This window comes from Oncorhynchus clarkii, chromosome 1, assembly GCF_045791955.1.
Source record: "Oncorhynchus clarkii lewisi isolate Uvic-CL-2024 chromosome 1, UVic_Ocla_1.0, whole genome shotgun sequence".
In the NCBI taxonomy this organism is placed as follows: domain Eukaryota; kingdom Metazoa; phylum Chordata; class Actinopteri; order Salmoniformes; family Salmonidae; genus Oncorhynchus; species Oncorhynchus clarkii.
Window position 1 is genome coordinate 86149821 of NC_092147.1, and position 12848 is coordinate 86162668.

Below are 12848 nucleotides of genomic sequence, written 5' to 3' on the forward strand. Positions count from 1 at the left end.
AGAGAGAGAGATCAGGTGTCGCCCAGAGAGAGAGACCAGGTGTCGCACAGAGAGAGAGAGACCAGGTGTCATGCAGAGAGAGTGAGAGAGACCAGGTGTCATGCAGAGAGAGAGACCGGGTGTCACGCAGAGAGAGAGAGAGACCAGGTGTCGCGCAGAGAGAGAGGGAGACCAGGTGTCGCGCAGACGGAGAGACCAAGTGTCGCACAGAGAGAGACCAAGTGTTGCGCAGAGAGAGAGACCAAGTGTCGCACAGAGAGAGAGAGAGACCAGGTGTCGCACAGAGAGAGAGAGAGAGAGACCAGGTGTCACGCAGAGAGAGAGAGAGAGTCCATGTGTCGCAGAGAGAGAGAGTCCACGTGTCGCGCAGAGAGAGAGACCAGGTGTCGCGCAGAGAGAGAGAACAGGTGTCGCCCAGAGAGAGAGAGACCAGGTGTCGCCCAGAGAGAGAGAGACCAGGTGTCGCCCAGAGAGAGAGAGACCAGGTGTCGCACAGAGAGAGAGAGAGAGACCAGGTGTCGCACAGAGAGAGGGAGAGAGTCCACGTGTCGCAGAGAGAGAGAGTCCACGTGTCGCGCAGAGAGAGAGACCAGGTGTCGCACAGAGAGAGAGAGACCAGGTGTCGCACAGAGAGAGAGAGACCAGGTGTCGCACAGAGAGAGAGAGACCAGGTGTCGCACAGAGAGAGAGAGAGAGTCCATGTGTCGCAGAGAGAGAGTCCACGTGTCGCGCAGAGAGAGAGATCAGGTGTCGCCCAGAGAGAGAGACCAGGTGTCGCCCAGAGAGAGAGACCAGGTGTCGCCCAGAGAGAGAGACCAGGTGTCGCACAGAGAGAGAGAGACCAGGTGTCGCACAGAGAGAGAGAGAGAGAGACCAGGTGTCGCACAGAGAGAGGGAGAGAGTCCACGTGTCGCGCAGAGAGAAAGACCAGGTGTCGCACAGAGAGAGAGACCAGGTGTCGCACAGAGAGAGAGAGACCAGGTGTCGCACAGAGAGAGAGAGAGACCAGGTGTTGCACAGAGAGAGAGAGAGAGACCAGGTGTCGCACAGAGAGAGAGTGAGTCCACGTGTCGCGAAGAGAGAGAGACCAGGTGTCGCGCAGAGAGAGAGACCAGGTGTCGCGCAGAGAGAGAGACCAGGTGTCGCGCAGAGAGAGAGACCAGGTGTCGCAGAGGAGAGTTGGGTCAAATATCTATTTTTTTCTTCAAATATAAAAAAACATTTTAATTGAATTAGTTTTAAGTAGAATTGAAAACAACTGTGTTGGTTCAGGAGGAGCCAGAAGAACGAGGAATCATTGTATTGTCCACTATCACCGGGAAACAGGGTCATTTGGGTTCAGCTTTATCCTAAATCAAGTGTTTGATCAAAAGTGCACCGTTCCTTTTCTGTTGCTCAGGTGTTGATTGTTACTGTAGGAGCATTTGGCTTCACGAGACAATTCTGTTTACATCTGACTGCTTGGAAGGGAGAGTGGGAGAGGGAGGGAGAGTGGGAGAGGGAGAGAGAGAGGGAGAGTGGGAGAGAGAGAGTGGGAGAGAGAGAGTGGGAGAGAGAGAGAGTGGGAGAGAGAGAGAGAGAGAGAGAGAGGGAGGGAGAGAGAGTGGGAGAGAGAGGGAGAGAGAGAGAGCGAGAGGGAGAGGGAGAGAGGGAGAGTGGGAGAGGGAGAGAGGGAGAGAGCGGGAGAGAGAGAGAGAGAGGGAGAGAGAGTCTCGCCTGCAACCTCCGAAGGTGGCTTAGGAGACGTGAGAAGTTCTTCAGAAGTAGGTCTAAAGGTATTTTTTGGACAACCTCTAGAGAATATACAGTAGTGTGAAAACGCTCTAAATTGTATCGTTCCTGTTCTGTTAGTCATGTGTTGTTTCCTGTTTCTCTCCTCCTGCATAGTTAAAAACCACTGTGTTGGTCAGATAGAAGGACCAGTAAACCACTGTGTTGGTCAGGTAGAAGGACCAGGTCAGATAGAAGGACCAGTAAAACACTGTGTTGGTCAGATAGAAGGACCAGTAAAACACTGTGTTGGTCAGATAGAAGGACCAGTAAAACACTGTGTTGGTCAGGTAGAAGAACCAGTAAAACACTGTGTTGGTCAGGTAGAAGAACCAGTAAACCACTGTGTTGGTCAGGTAGAAGGACCAGTAAACCACTGTGTTGGTCAGGTAGAAGAACCAGGTCAGATAGAAGGACCAGTAAACCACTGTGTTGGTCAGATAGAAGGACCAGTAAAACACTGTGTTGGTCAGATAGAAGGACCAGGTCAGATAGAAGGACCAGTAAACCACTGTGTTGGTCAGATAGAAGGACCAGTAAAACACTGTGTTGGTCAGATAGAAGAACCAGTAAAACACTGTGTTGGTCAGATAGAAGGACCAGTAAACCACTGTGTTGGTCAGATAGAAGGACTAGAAAAACCACTGTGTTGGTCAGATAGAAGAACCAGTAAAACACTGTGTTGGTCAGATAGAAGGACCAGGTCAGATAGAAGGACCAGTAAACCACTGTGTTGGTCAGGTAGACGGACCAGGTCAGATAGGAGGACCAGTAAAACACTGTAATGGTCAGATAGAAGGACCAGTAAAACACTGTGTTGGTCAGATAGAAGGACCAGTAAACCACTGTGTTTGTCAGGTAGAAGGACCAGTAAAACACTGTGTTGGTCAGGTAGAAGGACCAGTAAAACACTGTGTTGGTCAGATAGAAGGACCAGTAAACCACTGTGTTGGTCAGATAGAAGGACCAGGTCAGATAGGAGGACCAGTAAAACACTGTGTTGGTCAGGTAGAAGGACCAGTAAAACACTGTGTTGGTCAGATAGAAGGACCAGTAAACCACTGTGTTGGTCAGGTAGAAGGACCAGTAAACCACTGTGTTGGTCAGGTAGAAGGACCAGTAAAACACTGTGTTGGTCAGGTAGAAGGACCAGTAAAACACTGTGTTGGTCAGATAGAAGGACCAGTAAACCACTGTGTTGGTCAGATAGAAGGCCCAGTAAAACACTGTGTTGGTCAGAGAGAAGGACCAGTAAAACACTGTGTTGGTCAGATTGAAGGACCAGTAAAACACTGTGTTGGTCAGATAGAAGGACCAGTAAAACACTGTGTTGGTCAGATAGGACCATGAAAACCACTGTGTTGGTCAGATAGAAGGACCAGTAAAACCACTGTGTTGGTCAGATAGAAGGACCAGTAAACCACTGTGTTGGTCAGATAGAAGGACCAGTAAACCACTGTGTTGGTCAGATAAAAGGACCAGTAAAACACTGTGTTGGTCAGATGGAAGGACCAGTAAACCACTGTGTTGGTCAGATAAGAGGACCAGTAAAACCACTGTGTTGGTCAGATAAAAGGACCAGTAAACCACTGTGTTGGTCAGATAGAAGGACCAGTAAACCACTGTGTTGGTCAGATAGAAGGACCAGTAAACCACTGTGTTGGTCAGATAGAAGGACCAGGTCAGATAGGAGGACCAGTAAAACACTGTGTTGGTCAGGTAGAAGGACCAGTAAAACACTGTGTTGGTCAGATAGAAGGACCAGTAAACCACTGTGTTGGTCAGGTAGAAGGACCAGTAAAACACTGTGTTGGTCAGGTAGAAGGACCAGTAAAACACTGTGTTGGTGAGATAGAAGGACCAGTAAACCACTGTGTTGGTCAGATAGAAGGCCCAGTAAAACACTGTGTTGGTCAGATAGAAGGACCAGTAAAACACTGTGTTGGTCAGATTGAAGGACCAGTAAACCACTTTGTTGGTCAGATAGAAGGACCAGTAAAACACTGTGTTGGTCAGATAGAAGGACCAGTAAAACACTGTGTTGGTCAGATAGAAGGACCAGTAAACCACTGTGTTTGTCAGGTAGAAGGACCAGTAAAACACTGTGTTGGTCAGGTAGAAGGACCAGTAAAACACTGTGTTGGTCAGATAGAAGGACCAGTAAACCACTGTGTTGGTCAGATAGAAGGACCAGGTCAGATAGGAGGACCAGTAAAACACTGTGTTGGTCAGGTAGAAGGACCAGTAAAACACTGTGTTGGTCAGATAGAAGGACCAGTAAACCACTGTGTTGGTCAGGTAGAAGGACCAGTAAACCACTGTGTTGGTCAGGTAGAAGGACCAGTAAAACACTGTGTTGGTCAGGTAGAAGGACCAGTAAAACACTGTGTTGGTCAGATAGAAGGACCAGTAAACCACTGTGTTGGTCAGATAGAAGGCCCAGTAAAACACTGTGTTGGTCAGAGAGAAGGACCAGTAAAACACTGTGTTGGTCAGATTGAAGGACCAGTAAAACACTGTGTTGGTCAGATAGAAGGACCAGTAAAACACTGTGTTGGTCAGATAGGACCATGAAAACCACTGTGTTGGTCAGATAGAAGGACCAGTAAAACCACTGTGTTGGTCAGATAGAAGGACCAGTAAACCACTGTGTTGGTCAGATAGAAGGACCAGTAAACCACTGTGTTGGTCAGATAAAAGGACCAGTAAAACACTGTGTTGGTCAGATGGAAGGACCAGTAAACCACTGTGTTGGTCAGATAAGAGGACCAGTAAAACCACTGTGTTGGTCAGATAAAAGGACCAGTAAACCACTGTGTTGGTCAGATAGAAGGACCAGTAAACCACTGTGTTGGTCAGATAGAAGGACCAGTAAACCACTGTGTTGGTCAGATAGAAGGACCAGGTCAGATAGGAGGACCAGTAAAACACTGTGTTGGTCAGGTAGAAGGACCAGTAAAACACTGTGTTGGTCAGATAGAAGGACCAGTAAACCACTGTGTTGGTCAGGTAGAAGGACCAGTAAAACACTGTGTTGGTCAGGTAGAAGGACCAGTAAAACACTGTGTTGGTGAGATAGAAGGACCAGTAAACCACTGTGTTGGTCAGATAGAAGGCCCAGTAAAACACTGTGTTGGTCAGATAGAAGGACCAGTAAAACACTGTGTTGGTCAGATTGAAGGACCAGTAAACCACTTTGTTGGTCAGATAGAAGGACCAGTAAAACACTGTGTTGGTCAGATAGAAGGACCAGTAAAACACTGTGTTGGTCAGGTAGAAGGACCAGTAAAACACTGTGTTGGTCAGATAGAAGGACCAGTAAACCACTGTGTTGGTCAGATAGAAGGACCAGGTCAGATAGGAGGACCAGTAAAACACTGTGTTGGTCAGGTAGAAGGACCAGTAAAACACTGTGTTGGTCAGATAGAAGGACCAGTAAACCACTGTGTTGGTCAGGTAGAAGGACCAGTAAACCACTGTGTTGGTCAGGTAGAAGGACCAGTAAAACACTGTGTTGGTCAGGTAGAAGGACCAGTAAAACACTGTGTTGGTCAGATAGAAGGACCAGTAAACCACTGTGTTGGTCAGATAGAAGGCCCAGTAAAACACTGTGTTGGTCAGAGAGAAGGACCAGTAAAACACTGTGTTGGTCAGATTGAAGGACCAGTAAAACACTGTGTTGGTCAGATAGAAGGACCAGTAAAACACTGTGTTGGTCAGATAGGACCATGAAAACCACTGTGTTGGTCAGATAGAAGGACCAGTAAAACCACTGTGTTGGTCAGATAGAAGGACCAGTAAACCACTGTGTTGGTCAGATAGAAGGACCAGTAAACCACTGTGTTGGTCAGATAAAAGGACCAGTAAAACACTGTGTTGGTCAGATGGAAGGACCAGTAAACCACTGTGTTGGTCAGATAAGAGGACCAGTAAAACCACTGTGTTGGTCAGATAAAAGGACCAGTAAACCACTGTGTTGGTCAGATAGAAGGACCAGTAAACCACTGTGTTGGTCAGATAGAAGGACCAGTAAACCACTGTGTTGGTCAGATAGAAGGACCAGGTCAGATAGGAGGACCAGTAAAACACTGTGTTGGTCAGGTAGAAGGACCAGTAAAACACTGTGTTGGTCAGATAGAAGGACCAGTAAACCACTGTGTTGGTCAGGTAGAAGGACCAGTAAAACACTGTGTTGGTCAGGTAGAAGGACCAGTAAAACACTGTGTTGGTGAGATAGAAGGACCAGTAAACCACTGTGTTGGTCAGATAGAAGGCCCAGTAAAACACTGTGTTGGTCAGATAGAAGGACCAGTAAAACACTGTGTTGGTCAGATTGAAGGACCAGTAAACCACTTTGTTGGTCAGATAGAAGGACCAGTAAAACACTGTGTTGGTCAGATAGAAGGACCAGTAACCACTGTGTTGGTCAGATAAAAGGACCAGTAAACCACTGTGTTGGTCAGATAGAAGGACCGGTAAACCACTGTGTTGGTCAGATAGAAGGACCAGTAAAACACTGTGTTGGTCAGATAGAAGGACCAGTAAACCATTGTGTTGGTCAGATAGAAGGACCAGTAAACCACTGTGTTGGTCAGATAGAAGGACTAGTAACCACTGTGTTGGTCAGATAAAAGGACCAGTAAACCACTGTGTTTGTCAGATAGAAGGACCAGTAAAACCACTGTGTTGGTCAGATAGAAGGACCAGTAAAACTACTGTGTTGGTCAGTTCGAAGGACCAGGTCAGATAGAAGGACCAGGTCAGATAGAAGGACCAGTAAAACACTGTGTTGGTCAGATAGAAGGACCAGTAAACCACTGTGTTGGTCAGATAGAAGGACCAGTAAAACCACTGTGTTGGTCAGATAGAAGGACCAGTAAAACTACTGTGTTGGTCAGATAGAAGGACCAGTAAAACCACTGTGTTGGTCAGATAGAATGACCAGTAAACCACTGTGTTGGTCAGATAGAAGGACCAGTAAAACACAGTGTTGGTCAGATAGAAGGACCAGTAAACCACTGTGTTGGTCAGATAGAAGGACCAGTAAACCACTGTGTTGGTCAGATAGAAGGACCAGTAAACCACTGTGTTGGTCAGATAGAAGGACCAGTAAACCACTGTGTTGGTCAGATAGAAGGACCAGTAAAACCACTGTGTTGGTCAGATAGAAGGACCAGTAAACCACTGTGTTGGTCAGATAGAAGGACCAGTAAAACCACTGTGTTGGTCAGATAGAAGGACCAGTAAAACCACTGTGTTGGTCAGATAGAAGGACCAGTAAAACCACTGTGTTGGTCAGATAGAAGGACCAGTAAAACCACTGTGTTGGTCAGATAGAAGGACCAGTAAACCACTGTGTAAAGTTCTTCTATCTATGGCTAAATGTAATTGATTTCTTTATTTGTTGTTTCCTGTGTGTCTCCTGTGGTTATGTAGGGTGATAACAGGACATTGACCCTGTGTATCTCCTGTGGTTATGTAGGGTGATAACAGGACATTGTAAGTAGAGTTAAATGCAACTGTTTTGGTCAGAGATCGCTCACAAATAAAGTGCATTGATGTTTCAGCCCTCTCTGTTCCTAACTCGTTGTTTCCTGTGTGTGTCTCCTGCTGTGGTTGTGTGGGTGACCTCAACCAGCTGTCTTCTAACCAATAGCTGTCTCTCCTGTTCTTCCTGCTGTGGTTCTCCCAGGTGGCTGCTCTGCTCTGGTCTTTACTCATTGTGTGTGGATCCTTCTTGAATTGCTCTCTGTTCTGTTCATGTGTTTCTCCTGTTTGTCCTGCTGTGGTCTTTACACATTGTGTTTCTCTCCTGTGTTTCTCCTGTTTGTCCTGCTGTGGTCTTTACACATTGTGTTTCTCTCCTGTTTATCCTGCTGTGGTCTTTACACATTGCGTTTCTCTCCTGTGTTTCTCCTGTAGGTGGCAGCCAGGGCCGGGGTGTACGACCTTCTCAACCAGCTCGGTTTCTCCGAGTTTGAGAACCTTCGGGACACGCCACTTGCCAGGCTCCGCTGCCGGTGGCAACGACAGAACATCCAATCACGTCCCTTCAGGGGGGCGTTGATCTGAGCTGAGGAGAGATCACTGTGAACCGCCAGACTATGGCTGCTTCTGAAGTGGTACTCTATTCCCTGTATAGTTCACTACTTTTGACCAGGGCCCTCTGCACTCTAAAGGGACTAGGGTGCCATTTTATACAACCTATGTCCTCCTGTGCTTTTTATTTTATTTTTATATATACCTTTAAATTGTAATAATGCTTTGTATTTTGAAATGTAATAATGCTTTGTATTTTTACCCTCGTATCACTCTGATACTGTATTATTATAATACTGCTTTTTACAAACCCACTACCAATGTTAATTAGTATTAGAATGGATGTTTCAGTACTGTCAGTCGGTATTTCCTGGTTCTGATGCTTCTGCTCTGACTGCCGCCGAGATTCAAGCTGACATTTTTACGTCTCATTTGCTCTATTGTTCCATTGTTAATATAGGAGGAGAATTCATTCATATTTTGCCCCCTTGGTGAGAACTGCCTTGCTAGTATGGACCCTATAGGTTTACTAGTATGGACCCTATATGTTTACTAGTATGGACCCTATAGGTTTACTAGAATGGACCCTATAGGTTTACTAGTATGGACCCTATAGGTTTACTAGTATGGACCCTATAGGTTTACTAGTATGGACCCTATAGGTTTACTAGTATGGACCCTATAGGTCTACTAGTATGGACCCTATAGGTTTACTAGTATGGACCCTATAGGTTTTATCAGAGGAGGTTTATATTCACCTGGCAGAACAAACAGCTTAGTCATTAGGGGTTGAAATGAAGGGTTAAAGTAGGGTTAGAAACCAGGGTTATGTTAAGGTTAGTTTGAGGTTATGGTAAGGTTATTTTGATGTTATGTTAAGGTTAGTTTGAGGTTAAGGTTAGTTTGAGGTTATGTTAAGGTTAGTTTTGAGGTTATGTTAAGGTTAGTTTTGAGGTTATGTTAAGGTTAGTTTTGAGGTTATGTTAAGGTTAATTTGAGGTTACGGTAAGGGTTCGAGGTAGGGAAAGGCTTCAACTTTTGGGCTAGCGGAACTCCACCTCCGTAAATATTCTGCCAGTTAAATAGACACCACCTTAATCAGAAGACAGTATTAGTGTTAGTCTGTACTAGAACGTATTGGAACGTTTCTCCAGTTTAAAATATAGTTGAAACTACAGACTTTTAAAACAAACAGCTTCTTTGTTTAGATGGAATACATTTCTGTTACTTTTAATCGACATACAGTATCGGTGTCTCCAAGTCCACTCCCAGGTATTCGTTTGCCAAACTGCTGTAGATGCTGCGAAAACTAAGCTTCTGCTCTGTGTTTTACTGCTGTTTGTATGTGTCTCAGTCCTCACTTCTTCACAGCGGTTTCTCCTCTCATTAAAGGGCTAATCTGCATCAGGTTCATCCATCTTTTAGATATATTTTTCCTTCAATAATGATATATACCAATTGATCCTTGAAGAATATAACTTGTAAATGGCTCGAGTTAAATCCAACTGTCGTACCCCATCAGAACCCCAAAATATACGCTTGTTCTACTCCAAGGTTTGTAAAAGAATGTCAATGTAAACCCTGTATAGCCTCAAAACATGGTTAAACTATAATGTTGATATCATGGATGGTCTGTCCTTGTATCCATGGCTCTATGAATTTGAGTGGTTACATTGTTCCAGCCCCGTCCCTCTGCCTTTTACCAGAACAGTGGTGGCATGGACGCTTTGTGTGCTTTCAGCTGTGAATTCCCCCTTTTTAAAGGGTTAATATGGGATTGAAACGACAACGAAGCAGTCTCTCTGTCACCTGTTTCGGTAAACAGCTGAGGGATGGACCTGGAGAAATGGAACCACACAGCAGTCTCTCTGTCACCTGTTTCGGTAAACAGCTGAGGGATGGACCTGGAGAAATGGAACCACACAGCAGTCTCTCTGTCACCTGTTTCGGTAAACAGCTGAGGGATGGACCTGGAGAAATGGAACCACACAGCAGTCTCTCTGTCACCTGTTTCGGTAAACAGCTGAGGGATGGACCTGGAGAAATGGAATGTGTGTGACCATATGTGTACTGATCCTGGATTCTTCCTTTTGACTGATATCTCTGCATGCTTGGAACAGCTGCTGAAGCCATTGATGCAACCGACTCATTTGAGGTTTCCAACTTCAGTAAAAGGTGTGTGTGTGTGTCCCCCTCCTCTTAGGATATTGGATGTGTCCCAAAATTTCACCCCATTCCAAACAGTAGTGCACTACTCTTGACCTGGGTCCATTGTGCTCTGGTCAAAAGTAGTGCAGTAAGTAGTTGTCCCCCCCCACACGGTGTCCTCTTCTCTCCCGTCTCCTGCCGTCTTCTATTCTCTGTTGTTATGAACTGCATTTTAAGGTGTTTTGCCAACAAACTATTATGAGTATATTTAGAAAATCTAAGCGACCGTTCGTACTTCAAGTCAGCCTCTCCAAGAACGGATACGTTTTTTATTAAAAAAAAATATATGTAAATATTGTTCAGTAAATAAATGCAGTTTGTTTTCACAGAAAGTCAGTTCTGAGGGCTTCTGGGAAGGATGTGTCCTTTAGGAGGAAAGCTATGGCCTGAGGGGACAGTCTGTATGTACTGTCACGCCTTGGCACTCGTTGTTATGCCAAACATGTTTTTCTTGACAACGACAGCAGTGGAGTTAGCAAGAGCACAAACAGATCTGGGATCAGGAATGTTATACCAACAAAACAACAAACGGTTTATCATTAAAGCACATTAATGCTTTGCAATGGTTATCAAATGTCCACAGACAGAAATCCACTTCAGCTAGTATCATGTATTGTGTCAACTGTACCTGATACTTATATTTTCTAACGTATTTCCAATGTCATAATGGACATGCTTTAGGAGCCCATACGGTAGATCCTGCAAATACAGACAGACAGAATACAGTGGTAGTCTGTGGAACAACAGTAGTCTGTGGAACAACAGTAGTCTGTGGAACCACAGTAGTCTGTGGAACCACAGTAGTCTGTGGAACAACAGCAGTCTGTGGAACCACAGTAGTCTGTGGAACAACAGTAGTCTGTGGAACCACAGTAGTCTGTGGAACAACAGCAGTCTGTGGAACCACAGTAGTCTGTGGAACAACAGTAGTATGTGGAACAACAGCAGTCTGTGGAACCACAGTAGTCTGTGGAACCACAGTAGTCTGTGGAACCACAGCAGTCTGTGGAACCACAGCAGTCTGTGGAACCACAGTAGTCTGGAACCACAGTAGTCTGTGGAACAACAGTAGTCTGTGGAACAACAGTAGTCTGTGGAACCACAGTAGTCTGTGGAACAACAGTAGTTTGTGGAACAACAGTAGTCTGTGGAACAACAGTAGTATGTGGAACAACAGCAGTCTGTGGAACCACAGTAGTCTGTGGAACAACAGTAGTCTGTGGAACAACAGTAGTATGTGGAACAACAGCAGTCTGTGGAACCACAGTAGTCTGTGGAACCACAGCAGTCTGTGGAACCACAGCAGTCTGTGTGGAACCACAGTAGTCTGTGGAACCACAGTAGTCTGTGGAACAACAGTAGTCTGTGGAACAACAGTAGTATGTGGAACAACAGCAGTCTGTGGAACCACAGTAGTCTGTGGAACCACAGTAGTCTGTGGAACCACAGCAGTCTGTGGAACCACAGCAGTCTGTGGAACCACAGCAGTCTGTGGAACCACAGTAGTCTGGAACCACAGTAGTCTGTGGAACAACAGTAGTCTGTGGAACAACAGTAGTCTGTGGAACCACAGTAGTCTGTGGAACAACAGTAGTTTGTGGAACAACAGTAGTCTGTGGAACAACAGTAGTATGTGGAACAACAGCAGTCTGTGGAACCACAGTAGTCTGTGGAACAACAGTAGTCTGTGGAACAACAGTAGTATGTGGAACAACAGCAGTCTGTGGAACCACAGTAGTCTGTGGAACCACAGCAGTCTGTGGAACCACAGCAGTCTGTGTGGAACCACAGTAGTCTGTGGAACCACAGTAGTCTGTGGAACCACAATAGTCTGTGGATCAGGCTGGTGTGAAATGGTCAACTTGTAGAAACAACTCTTACTGTAGGTTTCCTGTTTGTGAACTGAATAATTCCAACACAGCCTCGTATGCGTCCCAAATGGCCACCCTATTCCCTTTTTAGTACACTGCTTTTGACCAGGGTCCATAGGGAATAGGGTCAGAAGTAGTGTACTGCGTAGGGTATAGGGCACCATTTGGGACACATGCCCCTGTCTCACTGTGGGTGCAGGATCTGTTTTGCATTAGAGGGCTGGGGGATGACTGTTTTATTGAGGAGTCTTGGGTCGTATTCACTAGACACCGAATGGAAGAAAACAGACCAAAACTTGGAAAGGACGACCTGAACTTGTCCAATCAGAAACGCACGTTTTCGTTGGCAAAACGTTTTTCTACGGTGTGCACACATGAGTACGACTTAAAGCTGTCGCTAATGGACTGTGGAGGGGCCGGACTTCAGGTCTCCATGAGTCATAACCATAAAGGGATTGGGGGGGGGGGGGGGGGGGTCTGTGATGTCATCGGGCTCGATCCACTCCAGTAGGAACCGAATGGTACGTCCGGCCGGATGGCCTTCGGCAAACATGTACATGTGGAAACTGCCACGTCAACGATATTCTGGTATCGATTGGTAATGGTTACTGATACTCTTTCTCCATTGGCAGGACTTCCTGGGTGGCATTTGGGCCTGGCACCCGATTCCCTGTGTTGTGCACTAATGTTGACACATTTTGTCAAAAGTAGTGTACACTACAACACAGTGTACTACATAGTGAATAAGGTGTGATTTGGGATGCACATACCTACTATATCTTACACCCACAGGAAGGGCTGTATAATAATGTGTTCGTGATAGCAGCAATGCATTCCTGCTTGTAATGCAGCCATCATTCAGCTTTGAGAAACACATCCCATGTCCAATTTACCATGTTCTGTACCTATCATCGTACATTACTATTTAACCAGCCACGTTATCTCTCTCCTTATCAAATA

General features: G+C 45.7%; 1 protein-coding gene across 1 annotated transcript in view; it reads left to right on the forward strand.

Moving 5' to 3' along the window:
• Positions 1 to 9213, forward strand: part of LOC139418129 (paladin-like) — a 152679-nt gene extending 143466 nt beyond the window's left edge. The window contains exon 20 of the mRNA XM_071167345.1: positions 7693 to 9213. Coding sequence (XP_071023446.1) covers positions 7693 to 7842 — 150 coding nt within the window. The 3' untranslated portion in view covers positions 7843 to 9213. The remainder of the gene's footprint in view (positions 1 to 7692) is intronic.
• The last annotated feature ends 3635 nt before the right edge of the window (positions 9214 to 12848 follow it).